Below are 20,984 nucleotides of genomic sequence, written 5' to 3'. Positions count from 1 at the left end.
TAGATTTTTAATTAAATCATGAATATTTTGTTTTTCTATCAAATACCGATTACCGAGAAACTTTAAAACGTAGGTACGTAACGAGTTTTAACTGTCGGAATATTTCGGTAACTAAATAGTAAATACAACAGAATATTTTTATTAATAAAATAAGTAACAAATTAGGTATTCTAAAATATTAAATCCTAACTATTGAATATTACAATTTATAGGCAATTTTTTAACGATCTTCGTGATCATTCGACAACTTTAGATGCAGATACAACAATAAACATTATAAAATGGTTATTTGACGATTTTTTGAAGCACTTCAGAGGTACAAAATAAATATATCAGTATTATGAGAGCTAGCTTCGCTATATTTTTACTCGAGTTGAACAAAAGTAATGGTCGTTAGCTAGCTATAAAATAAGAAATTTTAAAAAATACGGCAAGTACCTACCGCAATATCATTGACAAATATTAATAAAGTTTGAATAAAGACGAAGGTGATAACGTTAACCTGTAACCATGTACCAATATAAAAAAGATTGATACAATTTTATGTAATCATGTTTTAAATGAGAGATTTTGCGATATTTACATGCATTTACAACCAGCATTTTAAGATTACCCACCGAAGATAGGGTTTTCCTAAAATAACCATTTTTACGGAATTGACTAAGAGTATACCTATAAAGTATTTATAGAATAATTGAGAATAACAACAGTATCTTATTTAAACAAAATACAATTATTGTTCGGTTAATTCAAACAGAAAAAAGAAAATACTTAGTTAACTACGGTGTTTTAAAAAAGTACACAATTAATAAAATACTATAATTTAACAAATTATTTAAAAACTGCTTTGAATATGTACCTAACGATTTAAATACATATAAAAAATACATCTTGCTTTAGAAAACAGACGTGGGATCGCAGGACGGACGAAAGACGCGGGTCCAATTAATCCCAGTTCGTGGTTTTTATTTTTTTCTATTCATTATTTTTTTTAATATTACTTAATGTTACCAACTGAAGCATAATTTGTAAATTAAAAGTCAATTTTTATGGACGGAATTAATTTAGTGTGGCTTATCAATGCACTTTATGTATGTAACTGGTATTTTGGTATTTTTTTATATGTATATATGTAATAAAAATAAAATTAAGTGGTACTGGATATTTGCTATTGGTAGATCATATCACACACTTATGTGTTCTAGTCATGTTTGTATTAAATTTGGAGTATAATAATAAAATAGAATTGATGTTTATCACATACAATATGATGAAATTGTTTCCGCAAGACAATCAATGTAAGAAAATAATAGGTATTCTATAATCTAAGCAGAAATCTGCTGAAATAGATTGACTATTGAAATTTAATATCTACCCACAAACATTGAAATTGGTTAGTTTTTTCATTGCTGGCAACATTTCCATTGTATGTGAATAAAAAAACGCGCGAAACGGTACCTGTAAAAAAATGTTGAGAGCTATAAATTTAGGTATCAAAATAGTTTAAGATTTTAAATCAGTGACCTACAAAATAAACGGATAACCATATCCTTTATCGTAATAAATATCGTAATTCGTAATTATTAACTGATGTTTATACTGCATTATAGAAAAGGTATTGTTTGTCGTAATAATTAATTGTTAGCTAAGATTAAAGTTAACTGTTAACGTGTTGCGTTTGTTTGAAGTCTCGTAACAAAAATAATAATAACCGTTAATAGATGTTGATTAAAATAACAAAAATTTATTGTTTATTTTTTAATTATATATACATTTTCCCGCTGCTTTTAAGTATGTATGTATATTTATAGGTACTTATTCGTTTGAATATTTATCTCCTAATTTTTAGCATTTTTATTTAACTAGTATATGCATAATAAAGCTATAAATTATATTATGGTGTAGATATTTAAGTTTAGTTTAGGTATTTTGTGTGCATTCGTAGGTGATAATAATTTACAAAGTGTGAATTAAATGCGTACTTTTTCTGTGATAAACGATCTGCTTTGATTATGAGTCTATTCTTTAATAATATTATATTATACTTAATTAAAATGACATTGATGCTACAGATTCTGAATAATGGCAAATGAATCATATCCATAATATATTATAATAAATGTATTGGGCATGTTTAAGAGTCTTTTATTTTACCGTGTAATTGTTTTTTTAATTATATTTGCCCGCTGCTTTTATATATTTTCTAGGTAAAACTGATTGCTGCTACTCTATATCGCCCTACCTACCTTTTAGTTCTATCTACAATTCGACGTCCCCCGCGAATAATCCGGTAATGACCTATTACGGGGTTTTTCATGTTATGCGTTTTTCGGCATCTAGAAGTTAAAATACACCATGTAAATTTTTTTCAGAATTTTTCTATCTTTATTTACGAAGATATGAAAAATTACGCGTATATTCCATAAAATAACATTAAAATGTATTTTAAACGAATAATATGGTTTTAGATCTTTACGAAAAATAATATCAATATGCTTCGACGGTAAACATTGTTACGATATTATTCAGGTAAATAGTTTTCTACATTATTTAAGTAAGTGCTAGTATAGGCTTATTCGGGCTTTTATTAAGAAATCGATTTCCAGATACATTCATTATGGAGTGCAAGTATGCAAGGTATTTTTTTAAACACTTTCTATTACTGAGCAAATGATTTACACGGCCTTAGAAAAATTATTAAAAGAGATGAAAGTTTGATAGATAAACGAGGCGGGCATCAGAATAGACCACATCGAAAACTTCATCTTCATCTTCATTAGATGCTGGTCGTCCGACTCAGGTTCTACCTGCTGCCCATAATAAGCCCCCATCAGTATGGCTTCATGCCACAGAGGAGCACCGAGGACGCCCTCTATAGACTGGTGGGCCACTTCAGAAATAAGAGGGAGGAGAAGAAGATTTCTGTTGTGGTATTTCTGGACATAAAGAGAGCCTTCGACAGCGCCTGGTGGCCAGTCATAAAGGTGCGGTTGGCTGAAGTTGGGTGTCCAGGGAACGTAAGGCGGGTGATCAGCAGATACCTGAGTGGAAGAGGTGTGAAAGTTACCTAACTTTCACACCTCTTGTCCCCCGCATACCTGCGGGTGTGAAGTGAGTAGAGAGACCAACAAGGAGTGCGTGCAGGGTTCCATAGGTGGACCGCTCCTGTGGTACCTCTTGCTGGATCCTCTGCTGTGGATGTTAGAGGAGATGGATGTGTTTTGTCAGGCTTTTGCCGACGACATTGTGCTAGTGTTTGATGGAGATACTGCTTTAGAAGTAGAGACGAAGACAAACTGCACATTGAGGAAAATTGACGAATGGGGTGTCAGAAATAAACAAAAATTCGCACCACACAAGACATGTGCCCTGCTCTCGACACGAAAATTAAAATTTGACATGCCACGACTTGTAATGGGGAGTGTGGACATCCAATATTTCGAAAGTATTAAGATACTGGGCCTTACTATTGATGGCGGCCTGACATTGACCGAAACGTCGCGTCGAGAGCGTTTGCAAAAAGGCAATCGCCCGTTATAAGCTATTAGCAAGAGTAGCTAGAGTAAGTTGGGGGCTTAACCCCCAAGTAGTTAAGACTATATATATCGCAGTTATAGAACCGACTATCTTGTATGCATCAGCAGCGTGGGCACCCACTACGGAAAAGATGGGAGTCCAAAAGAGGCTTAACACCGTTCAACGGGGTTTTGCCCAGAAGATCTGCAGAGCATATCGGACTGTCTCCCTGAACTCTGCGATGCTGTTGGCTGGGATTCCCCCTCTTGACCTCAGGATACTCGAAGCTTCGAGGCTTTATGAGATCAAGAGGGGTGTGTCGCACCCGGCGGTGTTGAGCGACAGGGAGGTGGAACGAATGGCTCTTGCGATTGAGGACCCACATCCGGCAGAGCAGGTAGAGCTAGGGCTCGGCTTGATAAATGAGGACACCTATGCTGACGTGGTTAACAGCCACGTCCACAGGGTCTATACGGACGGCAGCAAGATTGAGGGTCGAGTCGGAGCCGCCCTTTCCGTATGGAAAGGTGATGCCGAGACAAAGTCCATTTAGCTTGCGTTGCCACCGTATTGTACCGACCATCAGGCTGAGCTCCTAGCGCTCAAAAGAGCAGAAGACATAGCCTGCAAGAGTGGAGCGGCAAAGGTCGGTGTCCTTATTGACTCCAGATCGGCGCTCCAGGCGGTTACCCTGAGTTCCCCTCATCCCCTTACTGTACAAACACGGGAGGCCCTCCGAAAAGCTGCATTGCAGAGGCGGGAGGTCTCCCTGTTTTGGATTAAGGCGCACGCAGGGCGGGGAACGAACGGGCAGACGAGTTAGCGAAGGAGGCCGCTCTGGGGTTGAGGAGGAAACCGGATTACGATCTGTGTCCAGTTTCATTCGTCAAGCGTATTTTGAGACAGGCTACGATCAGCGAATGGGATAGGAGATACGATGTAGGAGGAACGGCCGGAGTCACGAAGCTCTTTTTCCCAAGCGCTGCTGCTGCATACAAGGTAGTCGGGAAAAAGACATCACACACCACACCACACCACACAAGTACTGACTGGTCACGGTGGATTCGCATTCTGTGAGGTTCTGATGAGAATTCTGATAAAAATTTTAACTGTAATAGGACCATAGTATAATTTTCATGATTATGTAATCATGTGTAGGTAATAGTCGTGTCTTCAGTGCAGTGTCTATTTTTTATAATAATAATAACTATCGTGTTTTGTGAAACAATCCAAAGTTGTTTCATTTACTAAAATGTCCTGTATTTCATAAAATATACTATAATAATCATCAAATAATACTATATACTATTCGAATAAACAGTAATAGTTATAACAATAAAATGTACGTTACTGTTAAACAATCGAATAACCAAATAATAGATTTTTACAAATGTTCAGTTTACAAAAAAATAACACGAATATTAGCGCAACAAGACTTTACTGTTGCCGTCGAAAAAATAAATTTACACGAACAATATCGTAAGTGACATTACTGACCAGAGCTTGACCTACACTAGTATAGTAAAATGCATCCAGCTAAATTATAACGAAGCCCTTGGGACTACTTAAATTTTGTTGAAATAACCAGATAGCTGAAAAAATTAGCTTCCATATGCGATATTAAAAGTCTCTGATACTTGTTGTTTAATGGAGTTATTAAGGAAAAATGGTTTTTTATTTTTCCTGAACATTTTCACTTTTACGATTACCGGATTATTCGCGGGGGGCGTCGAATTTGGTTTTGTGTGATTTTATTGGTCTGATCAATCAGTATCATAAAACTATAGGAATTATTCGAATATTTCTGTAAGTAGGTACATAGATAATTCAATAAATTTCATAAGTTTATAATTTTCATAGTTAGTAGTTACCATAGAAATCTAAATAACAAGACACATAGAAGTGCTAGAATGTCATAATTCGTATGAAAACCGCTGTCGCCAAAATCAACACATTCAAACTGAAAGCTAAACCACAGAATACATAATAGTAGCTAAACGCTACAGAACGGACACTCTCCGCCTCCCGCCAAAATTAAACTTACCTCACCCCCGCGCGATCAGACATAAAATGGGCCATATTTTTCTGCAAGGACGATACGCAACGAAGATTGACAACATTAATCAAATTGACTTAAAGTAATTTTATTATTTTGGATTTGTGATTATCGTTTTTCGTAGAAAATGGTTGGATATTGTGCTGTTTACGGATGTATTTCATCAGAAAAACGCGAATTTTTTTTTACGCTAGTCACAAATGTGCCAACCATAAAGCGTTAACACACACATTTGCAGTCTCTACAGTGTGACTGTCAAAACGATCATTTTGTATGGAGTGTCCGGGGTGTGGCTAAACAGTACACACAAGTAAACTATGCCTTTTATTGGACAGCTTGATTTTAGTGAAAACTAACTTATCTATTAAATTAAGCTTTTGAATATGTATCCTAACGCTCGAATTTACGGTTTATTTTAGAATAACATCCCTAAGTATATGAGACTTTTTGCTCCAATACGAACAAACGTGATAATAAGAATGGTCGACTGTGTCATTCATTGTTATTTCGATTACTATGGTGACACCATTGAGATAATATTAACACGTTCGCGGACAGTACTGGTTTACAGGTTGCAGCTACTGAGACACTACTTTTTTTCATACATTGCCCAGGGGCGTAGTGTTACAACACATGGTTAAAAAACCATATGATATGACAGAACGGATATAGGCGTCAACGTCGTAAGTACTCAGCGTCAGATTCATAGTCACCATCATCAGCAAATGGGTATGGACTCGATTCAGGGGTAGACGCTGCATCAAACAGGTCTTGAAGACGTTTTTGTTCTTTTTCGAACGAGTCTCGAGACGCCATTTGCAAAAATATTCGTTACAAATTTAGTTCTTCAAAATCGTGTTCACAACAAACAATAGGCAACATAAATATGTTGTTTACATAAGCAACTAGACTTGAATTAGTACATCCAGTATGAGTAAAACAATTAAATTACGTTGGAAACAAAATACTCACTTTCTAAACAACAATTCACACGCGGCATTCGGGATCACCGCAGCGGCGCAGTACTCGACTAACCGTATGCAAACATGACGCCCACGGGCGTAGTGTGTGCGGGGAGAGGGGTAAAAAAATATGAATGTATGCGTGGAAGTACCTTCCTTTGACGAATTTTTGTAAATAATGCAGTGACAGTACAAAAGTCGTAATTATACCTGTGATGACAGTACAACATGCCGTTCTTTATGATAGTATGAAAAATCGCTCGTCGTTTGGCGTACTGATTTTATGCAAGTAAAAACTGATACGTCGACAGACGTACTGTCGTATCACTTTTAGCTGTCTAGACGCCTATGGTCGTTACTGTCCGCGAACGTGTTAATATGGAGTCGATACCGCCTACACCACTTATGTTCCACTCAACATACGTCATGTGGCGTAACTGCACTCAGTCGCTTGCACAGAGTACTTTTATATATATAGGTCGCTTGCTCGCTCATTGGCGCGAACGTCACGCTCATTTTTTATTTGTTTTAAAGTGAAACGCATCAAATATGCCTACGTGTGTGTTACGATATTGCTCAAATAATACAAATAATACGGAAAAGTGCAAAGGAATAACTTTTCAATCAGTAAGTAACTAGATAATAATTTTTAAAACTTAGTTAGAACAAAATTTTTGGCGGGCGACATTTTGCGTCATTTGTCATAGATTAAAAATTTAAGATATGACATTGGGCATGAAATAAGTGTTGTTAGTAATATTTGCTGGCGTATATTTTTATAGTATAAAATAATAATTTTACATATTTAGAAAAGCATAGACTGGTTGTTAATTGAAAAAAGGTGAAATCATGAAATATGAACACAAATATACCATGGCTATGTGTCATCTATACTAAGATACGGACTTATATTATGGGGCAATTCAACAAGTATGAATAGAGCATTCTTGGCACAAAAAAAATGTATAAGAGCTATTTGCGGGGTTGGGCCGCTAGAAAGCTGTCGCCCACTATTCCGAAAATTAAATATTCTGACACTGACCTCTATGTACATACTGGAGTGTTGTGTCTTTGTTAAAAAACACCCCCAATATTTCACAAAAGCGGCTGACGTGAGTATTGTTCCCTCTCGAGATCCTGACAAACTAATTATGCCTCGTTGTAAAACTGCGCTTTTCTCTAAAAGTGGACCTATTATGCTTATTAAAATTTTTAACCATGTTCCTAAATGCATAAGAAACCATACATTGAATGTGTTTAAAAATAAGTTAAAGAAATGGCTGATTATTAATTGTTTCTATAGCCTAAAAGAATTTTTTGACCTTAAATGATAATTGCTAAATCGATTGTATAATATGCATGTGTAGTGTATTAGATCTAGTATACCTATCTGTTTTACGCATATATTTGCATGCTTTATACAAAGCGAAACATGCTGAACAATTATCTCTTCACACCTCTCTGTACCATGTTTTTGGCAAATAAATGTTATTTTTATTATTTATTTTTATTTTTTTTATGAAAATCAATTACTTAATCACCAATTTTTTTTTTGTTAATTGATTTTAATCAATTTTAATTGATATTGTATAAGCTACTGACTTGAACGTATAATTGAATTATTATTTATTTATCTGCACTAATATTATAAAGAGGAAAACTTTGTTTGTTTGTTTGATTGTAATAAATAGGCTCATAAACTATTGGACCGATTTTGATGAAATTTGGCACAGACAATCTTTAGACCCTGAGAAAAAACATAGGCTACTTTTTATTGCGAAATATGTACAACGGGCGAAGCCGAGGCGGACCGCTAGTTCAGAGATTAATATTTTTTCTATTCAAGGTTTCCATGTCTGGGTCGTGAAGAAAGGGAAAAATGGGTAAAATTTGTCCAAAACAACCGCAGTGAAGAAACCAGGGTTACCATCCGATAGAACTAGCGTCTGTTCATTTTCGCGATGAGGATAAATATACCACAAAAGCGGGAAGGCGTATTCTAAAGAAGTCTGCTGTTCCTTGTATTGATGTTAGTAATAATAATAAAATTTTACGGATTTGTATAACAAATAAAATATTATTTTAGCCATCACTAACATTATTATTATTATATTTATTTTAGCCGAAGGTGTGCTACAATAGTACTGGAACAATACAAGCAATTTCTGAGCCGGGAACATGTTCTGAGGATGATGAACTAAATACATATAAATAAACACAATTTTTACACGGCTTTTATTTTTTTTCTAAAAAAGGCTCAATTTGTAAGGAATGAAACTTCCCATAGCCCATATTGAACCTCCTCATCCTATATTATATGCCAGATATTGTTAGCCCCGCGTAGTAAAGTCAGTTTATATCTAAAATAAATATTAAGTAAGTACAAAGAAAATTTCAAGTCAACGTGCATGTAAGGAGTGGCACCCAATAAAATAAACAGAAAGAAACAAAGTGTCGCCTCTATAGCGGTGAGTCAGTGACATCGCATAATCTATGACTGTCTAGCCGTCATTCGCGCGCCCCGGCCCCCGCGCCGCCATCTTGGCGCACAGATTTTGTTCGTGGTGTCTGCTCCATTATTAATATTATCTCAATGGGTGACACTCGTAATACTTGTAAAATAATATTCTATAATTTTAAGGAAAAACGGCATTATTTCTAAAAAAATATATTTTCCGATGAAATATTATTCCTTTATAAGTATAATTACAACTTGTGGAAGAATTTCCGCAATGGGAATTGCTGAAACACACCATGTATACACTCATACGTCTCCAGAGCAACTGAACAGTGACGAATGCACTGGTGATGTGCAAATCACCTGAGTGGCGACAAGGTCACGCACGCTTACGACTTCTAGTGTCTTGTTATTTAGATTTCTATGGTAGTTACCCTGTACAGGTAGGTCTAAGAGGTAGGTAAGTATAATAATAATTTATGTGTAAATGTGTACCTAACCAATGCTCAGACTGAAAGAATAATGGAGCTTCAATCAAAATATAATTTGATCACATTTTGATCCACATAAAAAAAAAGTTTGACAATAATTTTGGTAGAAAACTGCAAATACAGATATATAAATATAATTACATGCCCTATTTGAATTTCGTTCCGTTTTTATTGTCCCTGACCTGACCAATCACGTTCCCTGATTCAATACACTCTTTTTTCTATACTATCTGTGAAGTATTATGGCTGGCGTCCACTAGGCGGATCGAGCCGGGCCGCATCGCAACGCAAAAATACGCCGGCCTATGTTTTGTATGAAACATCGTCCATTAGCGACGGATCGGGCCGGGGCGGGCCGCAACGCATTGGCGGATATCGCTTCGCAGGCGGATTTCTGCCGGCGGTGCGCTGCGGCCCGGCCCGCCCCGACCCGTCTAGTGGACGCAGGCAGGCGGATGTAAGCGGTGAGCGTCTGTTAGATAAAATCCGCCTAGGCGTTCCGCCGCGCCCCGTACAGGTGGACGCAGGAGCAAACAGCGCGTCCATTAGAGACGGCCCGTTGCGATGCGGCCCGGCCCGATCCGCCTGTAATGGACGCCTAGCATTATCTGCCTATCCGTGTTCTGTCAAAACATTTGTTGATAAATACAAGACGTAATTGTATTCTCTTTTGGATAAATATTTGTTAACGAATTGATACGTTCATACGTTTCATTTTCCCAAAACTTCCCTTTATTTTCGTTATAATAATGTGGCCACTGGCCTGTGGGGCTTTAGTGGTGAGGTATTGATAAAACGGCGAGAAGCGCAACGTTGTTTTTCAGTTATGTAGGTATCTATTTGAGTATTGACATAGAGTATATTATTATGTCTTGATAAGACCTTGGATAAGACTCATGATAAAAAATATTATGTAAACTGTAGTTCGGTATAAAAGTGACAAGACGATTTACCTACGTATTTTAATGTTACGATTTCTTTGTATTTCGTTATTTTTATCCTTCACCATGGCCAAAATTTTACCTAAAACCATGAAAGCAGTTGGTCTCTATAAATACTTACCCATAACGGATGTGAATAGTCTCATTGATATGGAAGTAAGTGTACCGGCTCCTAAAAATAGGGAAGTTTTAATTGAAGTAAAAGCAAGTGCAATCAATCCCATCGATACGAAAGTGAGAGCCCCTAAGCCGCATGTGGAAACTCAATTGCGGATTTTAGGGTTTGATGGAGCTGGTATTATAGCAGAAAAAGGTGAAGAAGTAACACGATTCAAATTGGGTGATCAAGTATTCTTTACAGGCGATTTGAGCAAGAATGGAACAAATGCACAATTTGTCCTTTTAGATGACTTGCATGTAGCATTGAAACCAAAAAACCTTTCATTTGAACAAGCCGCTGCTATGCCTCTCACTTCTGTGACTGCCTATGAATCCTTATTTGACCGTTTACTGCTTACAGACAAAGATAAAGGAAAGTCTATTTTGATTATAAACAGTGCTGGTGGTGTCGGTTCAGTTGCTAGTCAATTGGCTAATAATTTAGGTTTAAAAGTTATTGGCACGGCATCAAGGCCAGAAACTGAAGAATATTCAAAGAAACATGGTGTTCATGTTGTTCTAAACCATAAAAATGATTTAGAACAACAATTGAAAGACAATGGCTATTCAAATGGTGTTGATTTTATACTTGTTAACTATGATCCTTATCCATACTGGAATACACTTATGAAAGTAATCAAACCTCAAGGTAGAATCTGCCTTGTTGTTGATAGTAGTGGATTGGTTGATATAAAACCATTAAAAGCTAAAAGTATTACATTGGTTTCTGAAATGATGAATACCAGGATAGCATACAATACAGAGGATAAATATAGACATACAGAAATATTAGAGGCAGTGTCAAAGATGTTAGAGAATGGACAATTAAAGAGTACTTTGTCCAATATAATATCACCATTGAATGCTGAAAATTTGAGAGAAGCACATAAACTTATTGAATCTCAGCGGACAATTGGCAAAATAGTATTATCAGGGTTTTAACCACATACTATTCTGTACAAGTAATAAATTATAATAAAACAAAAATATAATTTTAACACATTTAAATTTTATTTGAGAGTACACTGGGATCAAATTCTTGTCCTATGAATGGTGAACCAGGAGAATTCCAGGCCTTCTTCAATATCTCTATGTTTCGGATTTCATCACTTGTTGGCAGACCCTTCATTTTCTGTTCTTGATTCCATTGTAATTCTCTGACCTGCAACAATAAATAGTTTAACAATAAAATAATACAACTGTAGAAATTAAAAATAGTTATAATAGAAATTATCTGTTATAATCTTTTACCTTGTCAATGTGGTCTTCTGGTAATTCATTTAGGGGTCTTGAGCAGTCAATTTTATCTAAATTTATTGGTTCCTCACTCTGAAGCAGCCTGTCCCACCAGCGTTCTTGAACTTTTTCTATTAATAATAACAGTATATTAGTTGCTATTGCTTTCATTGCCAATCACAAATAGTTAATAGTGGTTAGGGTAATAATTATTGTGAACAAAATATTTGGAATTACATGAATTTATACTTTTAAACAAATATGGAATTTTGTACTCCTCCGAAAGTTTAGCTTTAGCTACAGGAGATATTACATCTTTATTTTAAAAGATCTTATATAGAAATACAATAATACCATACCTAAATGTAGTAAGAGTCTTCCTTCACTGATACTCCAGAAACTGTCAATAGCTTTAATTTTGTATGGAAATGCATCTTTGATTATTATATCATTGGGTCGGCTCATAATTGTAAGATCACTTGAATTAATTGTCACTTTTAAATCTTTTGAAGACTTCACAGTTGGTGGAAGGTTAACAATTACATCTAGAAAAATAAAATAAAACATTTACATGCACCTATAATTAGCTACCTACCTATTTTTTTTTATAGAAATGAGATGTGCTTACAGAGACAAGTTTACTTTATTATAATAATATTTTTGTACAACCACATGATTATAACATAGCAATAAGCATGATTTAATCAATATTATGAAAGGTTAATTGAATAGCACAAAAGTGAAGAAACAGAAAGTAATAATAAATCTCAATTTTACCTAAATCCATTATAGTCTGAGACCATGTGTATTTGTCTCTCACTGCTCCATTATAAGATTCACTATTCTGCACAGGTATAACCGGGGGTTCATAATCTTCAGGGAATATAGATTTTTGTTTATTCTCTGGACTTGAAGTTTCCTGAGGTTTTTCTTCAGAAGAACTTTGAGTTGCTTCTACATTTTCATTTGTTTCACTCTCATCAACCACTTCTACTTCCTGTGCTACTGTTGAACACATGATTTCATTGTGTATGTCATTTTGTGCCAATTCATCATCTGTATACCAAGTTTTTGGGTCACATTTCCTTAATACTTTTATAACTAGTTCTTCCGCAACGCCTGGCGGAAACCCCATGTTTTCATAAGGGCCTTTTGGCACATAGTAAAAGTCAGTCCTGGAAGATTAAAAAGTATATTTTCTAAGATAAAAATGAAAAGAAATTCCAGTTGTTTATTAAGAAAATTAAGAGCTATAATAAGTCGGTAAGAATTGATATAGAGAAATCATACCTTCTCGCAAGAAATCCAAATATAGAGGAGAGGAAACCAAGTATTGATTTTTCTTCTTCTAAGATTGAAGCAAGAACTTGATCGTATTTTCCATAAGCTTCTGTGTCGGTCATTTTTAAATTTTATAATTATACAGAAATAATGACTTAATTTTCAATTTCTTTCTAAATGTTATCAAATATTATTTTACAAAGTAAATAAAATACACAAATGCGGAATTCGAATTGGCTTTTTCCAAAATATGTCATTGACTGTAAACTGTCACATGTCATTTCATTTTTGCCTATGAACGTCAGGTTAATAGTATTACTTATGTACTAGTAACATGAATTAAAAAGGTGTAAATAAATAATTTAAGCATTAAAAATATGAAACAATATTTTAAATGGACAGTAATTATCCTATTATTGCCATGTTTAATAAAATAACTACTAATGGTAGAAAATTTTTTCGACTGTCATCACAAAACTGGTTTTTATGATTCACATTCTTGTCGATTGGTGGCGCTAGTATATTTTCGAAAGTTTACATCCGCAAGAGAGCGGCAAGGCAAGACACAACGAAGTAGGCGAAGAAGTCTCGCGCGCGAACTCGGTACGCTGCAGGCGATGACCGCATTCATATGAGTTTTTATTATACTGTGAGAGTGCTGTCGTGTTCCCTGTTCCGTAAAAGTGTTCACAAAAATGCTGTATAGGTGAACAAACCAAAATTAGTGTTGTGATTGTGTTTACGTATTTCTTTTTTATCTTATTTTGTCTATAACAAGGTTTAAAAATGCCTTGCTCAGCGGTAACTTTGTCTATAGCGACCATTACAGCTATCGTGGCTGCTGCGTTAATGGCAATAGCGTTTTCAACAGATAACTGGCTGTATATTGAAGTGAAGCGCAGTAACATACAGGTAAATTATTTTAAAATAACAGTTAGATACTACTAACATATAAAAACATTTATATTCATGGCGCGATCCTGATAATTGCGCAATGAGGGTATCTACAAAACTTTTGTAAAGTTCATTTTAAAGTTTGAAAAAGCTGACAACTTTTATATGCTTCCAATAAATTGTCCTCGTATGCGAAAAACAGGAAAATATTTAAAAAAAAATGCGTTATTTATAATACGCATCAAATAACGATGAGCCAATTTTCGAAGGAACATGTTGTCCTTACCTAAATGACACACTTTCGGTATTTCGTGATAGGTCAGTGGACATCATTATAACATGTTCGAGTCCTGGCCTGAGCACCGTTAGAACAGACACGTTACGCATAAATATGCACGTATTTAATAGCACGAACCACGAACAAATGTGTTGGTAACTGTACTTTACCGTCTCCTGTACCCATTGGCGCTTATAAATAAAAATACTTGATTGATATGCTATTATCTCAAGGGTTCCTCCCAGATTGAAAACAACAGCATAAGTCAATATGTTCAGCATGGACAATCGAATATTAAATGGTAGGTACCGATCCAGTAATGTTTGTGTAAGGCAAGATTGCCAAACGAGGCAAAAAAAAGTCTACCTGCTTTTATATTTTAATTTTTACTAGCGACCCGCCCCGGCTTCGCACGGGTGCAATGCTGATACTAAATACACTACAGAAAAATTGTGAACGTTGTATATAAAAACATAGCGGCCCGCTCCGGCTTCGCACGGGTATAAAATACATAGGTACCCGGGCGGCCGGCCGGTACCGCCGCAAACGCTACGTCCCGCAATTTTTAAATCTGTAATATCTTCGAAAATATTCACTTAAATCATACGGTGTAAAGGGCCACATAGATCTATATTAAATGAACAATGTATTCAAGGTATTTAATTGGTTAAGGATTATTGCTGTATTGGTGAAAATCGCTTCGAAAATTAGCTATTATTTGTCGTAAAAAGTAAATGACAAAAAATGTTATTGTGGGTTATCCATAAGAGATAGACATATACCATCGCGGACTTTTCTGTAGACCTTTTCAATCTGTATAATACTTAGTACATTATTTTGATAAAACTCGTAGGGTTCAGCCTGCGTTTGCAATATAAGCGAAAAAAATGTAATTTTTTACGACATCACATTAGAAACCTCAAAAATAACAGTACTTCTCCACTATTTAATGGATGTTATTATACATATAAACCTTCCTCTTGAACCACTCTATCTATTAAAAAAAACCGCATCAAAATCCGTTGCGTAGTTTCAAAGATTTAAGCGTACAAAGGGACATAGGGACATAGGGACAGGGAAAGCGACTTTGTTTTATACTATGTAGTGATATTTTGATAAAACTCGTAGGGTTCAGCCTGCGTTTGCAATATAAGCGAAAAAAATGTAATTTTTTACGACATCACATTAGAAACCTCAAAAATAACAGTACTTCTCCACTATTTAATGGATGTTATTATACATATAAACCTTCCTCTTGAACCACTCTATCTATTAAAAAAAACCGCATCAAAATCCGTTGCGTAGTTTCAAAGATTTAAGCGTACAAAGGGACATAGGGACATAGGGACAGGGAAAGCGACTTTGTTTTATACTATGTAGTGATAAACGCATAATCTGCAGAGCGCGATCGTGAGCGTAAAACAAACATGGGTTCGATTCCTGTTTGGAATTAGCAGATAAAAAATATATATCGGTCCACAAGAAAAAGCACCCAGAGAAACATTGTAATACATCTCCCTCCCTGGGATTCGGGAATAAAAAACCTGTACATACACGTAACATTAAACATCTTTCCTAATACGTTTAAGGTTAATCAATTTCTAAGAAACCTAGGTAATTACTGAAGGTACTTCGAAGGCATTAGGACGAATTAGTTAATGATAGTTCGTCATAAATCATAATAATTTACTAATACCTAGGTAAGAAAATCATTAGGTCTCATAATGATTCCTCATAAAAAATATCAAATTTATTGAATTTAATTAATCACGCAATTTCGTCGAAAACGTCGGTAAATAGGGTATCCTAATAAATAAACCAAAAAAGTTTAAAACGCACATCTAACCTTTGTTAAATAAGACATACCTAATGGTGATTTTTTGCTGAGTATTGTTTAACGTTTTATATTCGGTACGTTTCGTCCGTGATTTTTTATGTTTCGTCGGTTATTCGGAGGAGCAGGTAGTCAGTTAATTGCTTAGTATTTAGCGTGCACCGACAACCACTTGACTCGAAAATAACCGTGCTTTCAACAAAACTATGAATAAGATTCATGCCTTGGTTTGAACACAAAATGCATATAATATTATGGTCCGTAATGTCTCCTCCGGTTAAAGAGCTATGAAGTGAATAATAATTTCATAAAATATATCCTTCCATAAAACATAAACAATATTTAGAATCAGTTATTTTATAGTTTACCTGCCATAAACAAGCCATTTTATTATTCGGGTCGGCAATAGACAAATGAACGTAGTAGGATGTTCCAACAACATTGGGTGTGGAAAGTCATGAGAGAAATTGATCGTGAAAGTGACGAAATGTCTGAGAAATTCTGTGAACACGCTCTGTCGAGTTTGCGTATACCTACGGTTATACAATCGCAAATTTGTTAATGCAAATGCGGTTTCTACCGTGAAACTGTGGAAACGATTTTACATTCGTTTATGTCTAATCACTGCTAATTTGAGAAGATTAAAAATAATTAAAGAATTTCGATATCCTGGTTAATAAACGATGTGATTCGGAAACCGCATCGCTTTCTTTTTTAATGTTCTGATCAGCCAGTTTCGTTTAAAAAGTATTAATTAAATATTGATTCTGGCAACATTATGGGAGAGAAATGAAGTAAACAAATAGGCATGACAGAAGGTTCGAAATTTAAACAGGAAATGCGTTTATTTTACCTGATATCCGGATGTATGGTCCCTAAATAGGTACTTATATCCATAACTTTCCTAACACATTGAAACGTCATGAGTGGGAACTAAAATTGGAAATTATTTACACTTTTTTAAACATGATTCCTTGATAAATTCGTATTACCGGCTTTTATGTTATACCGGTATCGGGTATACCTAGTTAGTTTTTAATCATCATTAGGTGTATGTAGTTAACATATTCTTCTTTCTTCTTATCTTATATATAAAAATGAATCGCAAAATGTGTTGGTAAGCGCATAACTCGAGAACGGCTGAACCGATTTCGATAATTCTTTTTTTATTATATTCCTTGAAGTACGAGGATGGTTTTTATGTAGAGAAAACGTAAATATGTACCACGGGCGAAGCCGGGGCGGTCCGCTAGTATATAAAAAAATTAATCGCAAAATGTGTTGGTAAGCGCATAACTCGAGAACGGCTGAACCGATTTCGATAATTATTTTTTTATTATATTCCTTGATGTACGAGGATGGTTTTTATGTAGAGAAAACATAAATATGTACCACGGGCGAAGCCGGGGCGGACCGCTAGTTGTCTATAATTTTAAAATAAAGATTGGCATTGATTGCATTGATGATATAGTTTGGGCGATATTTTACAACGACTTACCTATAAATCCCATGACCTGGTAAATAAAATATGATAATAGCAATATTAGCCTCATTAAGGAAACAAAGGACTTGACAAACAATGCTGTTATTTTTATTTATTAACACAAACATTTGTGACGCCACAGTGCATATTATTACGAGATAATTCTGTACCTATTATTAAAAATGAAGAACCTACCTATACTAAAAAACGTACCCGAGAGGAGTATTTTACTCGTATTATGTATTAACATTTTCTATTCGCATAGTTAAAAGTTCTAGCATAATTCAGAAATTATATAAAAGTGGTCAAAATGCTACTTTCTATTCTTGAATGAATTTCATTAACTTAATGCGCAGATACCTTCATATATTTTCGTTTTGAATAATACTGATAGTTTTGTTTCTCACAACTTTATAGGTAATTTTGTTTTATCCAGATTATAAAGGTAATCTTATCATAGTCATTATTTAACTCATTGTAGTCTCATCATTATCTTCTGAAATAAAAAATTAATCATTTCATGAGAGTTTGAGTGTGTGATAATAATTAAAGAGCTTGTTGTTGAGCTTTAAATGTTAAAAGCCAATCCGTCTATTCCGTCCTTAATTCCGTCTATTCAATGACGCTTTTTACGAAACATTCAAGATAAGTTTTTGTCTCAAAATGCAATCGTAATTTGTGTAACCCATTAACCTCATCCTTCAGCTCTACTATCTAGTATCTACAAGTTTCAAACGCTGAATAATAAAACTGCATTTCTTGTAAAAGTACCCACTTTTTAGATAAACGTGGTTCTTCTACTGACAGCTCAAGTCAAAGAATACTTATACTCTAAGGCTCAAGTGGGGTCGTGATAGTCAACAGGGAACGCCTGTAGCATGTCACTTATGTATAACCTCAGGAATAGTTAATAGTACAGGCATGTACCTCTTATATTCGATATATTATTTATTTTTATTTTTATTTAGCATAAAAAATTCGGATATCGTAGATCCATTTGTTAGTAAAAAAATAAACCTAAGTATTAATGTTAGTAAAATTACATCTAAAAAAAAAACTAAAAACTAAGTTCACCATAGGACACTCTACGCGTAGACATGTCGCTTTGACGCAACAAGTGTGCGCACAAAGTGTCCCATGATTGGCGCACTTACATCCTCCGCGATGGTCCTTATAATACTGTTGGAACTGCCCCGCACTCTCATTAAAAGAGAAGCTGTTTTTTTGCGAATGACGGCCCAGAAATCCGATATGTGTGCTTGAGCGAACATCCCGGAGGCGCTGCAGAAGCGTGGCAGTTTCAACAGCATTCGGAAGGCATTATTATACAGGACACGAAGAGCATTTAGCGATCGATCCGCATAGTTGGCCCATAGACTGCTCGTGTAGAGATTCTGACAGAACGCCTTAAAAAGCATTATTTTTACGTCTTTACTACAACGAGCAAATCTACGAGCCAACATATTGGCTCTAACCGCCAACGCCCGTCGCTCCCGCTCAATGTCCACATTGTCTCGGAGGTCATCGGTAAGCATATGCCCAAGGTACTTAAATTGTTTAACTCTTTCTATAACTATACCATTAAGAGCTATGGTGGAAGTACATCTAGGATACTTACCGGTGTCCCCAAATACAACATATTTACATTTGTTTACATTGTATTGCAGACCATGTGCCTCAACGTATTTCTCACAAACTCTCAATAATTCAGACACAGCAGAAGCAGTCGGGGCCAGCAACACCATATCATCGGCATAACTGATATTATTAACGCAGACACCTCCAATGCTGCAACCGACATGCATACTGCTGAGCCCTACAATAAGGTCATTGACATATAAATTAAATAGCTTGGGAGACGAAAGTCCGCCTTGCCTAACACCACATTCGAGCCCATACACTTCGGAATATGAGTTAGACCATCGAACAACATTTTTTTGGTTAGCATACCAGAATTTAAACGTATTTAATATTAGACTGGCACCTAACATCACTTCAAACTTGTATTGATGCAAAAAGTTGGCGCCAGGACTTTGGAATTTTTTTATTTTTGAAGTGAAAACTGCTTTAGCGGCGTTGAGCACTTTCTGTAATGGGTATAAAATCTTAAACTCGCGGCAGGACACGTGACCTGATCGAAAAAGCGTAAGACGGATACCATTCCAAAATATCAATAATCAAACATGCTCAACGTTAATAATCAAGTTCACTTCTGCCGGCACTCCCGGAGTGCAACCCGTCTTTTTTTTATCTAGGCCTTTTTTCTAGAAACGTTGTCTAAATATTGATAGCAAAATAAGGGCTTTGCTTGTTATTTCATTTATTTACCAAACCTATACATTGAAGGTAGTAGAAGGTAGAAATTAAATACGAACAGCATTGGATAACATGTTTTGAGATTCTATATAATCATGCATCACTATGCGAATGAAATACAATCGTAATGCATTATTGTGCAATCAATAGAAGAAAAGAAAAGAAATGATGTTCGACATAATTTTAAGGCAAAGGGAGCTAGCTTTAAGCATTTAGTTCTTATAACCTAGCAGCACATAAACCATTTATTTTACATAGGAATACATTGAAAAATAAAAATATAAGGTGTTCTATTCATTAGCGTGTCAGACAGGTCAGTTTCATGTAGATTCTACAATAAGCATGTTACGTTACGGATCTCTTCATAGTGTATTGAGTGCATGACTGCATTAATCACTGGGTACAACAAAATCCCCTATAAAATTCATAAGTACAAAAGTACCAATTCTGAAAAAACTAGTTAAACAGAACCGCTGGCGCGTTAACCGCGCATGCGATGATCATGCGGATATTGTTCAAGCATCACTGCTTCGTGTTACATGTGTTGCCAGTATATGCTGAAAACGTGTGTTTTTCCGCAAACGTGACTGTATCGTCGTGATAGCTAGCCAGTAAATCAGGCCATACAGTAATCAGTGCCAACGAAAACGCATCGTACCACGAAAGCTTGTATGGCGTTTGGTGTGTGATTGGAATACTAAAGATGTACTTGCATGCGTAGATACGTAGGAACGTATGCTATGCATGGTAACCCAGTCTATGCAGATTGCAGCTATCAGCAGCAGCTATACTGAATTGTGCTAGATTTCTTTGGATTGGGTGGATAATGTATTTTTTTATGTTATTATTTAACGATGTTGAAGATTAAATAGGAATTACACCTTAATTTTGAAATTGTTGTACAAAATATTTTTATATTAGCTACAGTTAATTTTTTTAAATAATATTCAGACAATCATATTAGAAATAAATAATTAATTAATCAAGTAATCAGTTACACAGATCTGCGTGATTCATGCTTGAATGATTTATTTGTACGATGATGTACATGTAATGCGTATTTATGGACATATGAAATGA

At 35.3% G+C, this 20,984-nt stretch overlaps 2 protein-coding genes and 1 long non-coding RNA gene across 5 annotated transcripts in view; 2 read left to right on the top strand and 1 right to left on the bottom strand.

Annotated features, from left to right (window-relative positions):
- Positions 1 to 9,053, top strand: part of LOC149906375 (uncharacterized) — a 260,872-nt gene extending 251,819 nt beyond the window's left edge. The window contains exons 1-2 of one of the 2 annotated variants that reach the window (XR_016456992.1): positions 8,345 to 8,563; positions 8,657 to 9,053. This is a non-coding gene — a long non-coding RNA (uncharacterized LOC149906375). Of the gene's footprint in view, positions 1 to 8,344; positions 8,564 to 8,656 lie in introns of those variants that run through there. The other variant, XR_016456991.1, reaches the window with a different exon arrangement.
- A 2,519-nt stretch (positions 9,054 to 11,572) lies between these two features.
- Positions 11,573 to 13,361, bottom strand: LOC149906374 (nudC domain-containing protein 3). The gene is made up of 5 exons (XM_090104530.1): positions 13,110 to 13,361; positions 12,597 to 12,994; positions 12,179 to 12,364; positions 11,835 to 11,950; positions 11,573 to 11,745 (listed from the first exon to the last, which is right to left on the bottom strand). The coding sequence occupies exons 1-5, from the start codon at positions 13,220 to 13,222 to the stop codon at positions 11,587 to 11,589; spliced, it is 972 nt and encodes a 323-aa protein (XP_089960656.1). The 5' UTR covers positions 13,223 to 13,361; the 3' UTR covers positions 11,573 to 11,586.
- Positions 13,362 to 13,640: 279 nt separating this feature from the next.
- The window catches only part of LOC149906373 (uncharacterized), a 43,441-nt gene continuing 36,097 nt past the window's right edge, over positions 13,641 to 20,984 (top strand). The window contains exon 1 of one of the 2 annotated variants that reach the window (XM_090104478.1): positions 13,641 to 14,012. In XM_090104478.1, coding sequence (XP_089960604.1) covers positions 13,887 to 14,012 — 126 coding nt within the window. In that variant the 5' untranslated portion in view covers positions 13,641 to 13,886. The remainder of the gene's footprint in view (positions 14,013 to 20,984) is intronic. The other variant, XM_090104477.1, reaches the window with a different exon arrangement.

The sequence above is a fragment of the Colias eurytheme genome, chromosome 8 (genome assembly GCF_061535395.1).
Source record: "Colias eurytheme isolate Ceu_HAF_F1 chromosome 8, ilColEury1 Martin Lab GWU primary, whole genome shotgun sequence".
Classification (NCBI taxonomy): Eukaryota; Metazoa; Arthropoda; class Insecta; order Lepidoptera; family Pieridae; genus Colias; species Colias eurytheme.
The sequence above is the reverse complement of the archived record's forward strand: the minus strand, read 5'-3'. Positions and strand labels throughout refer to the sequence as shown.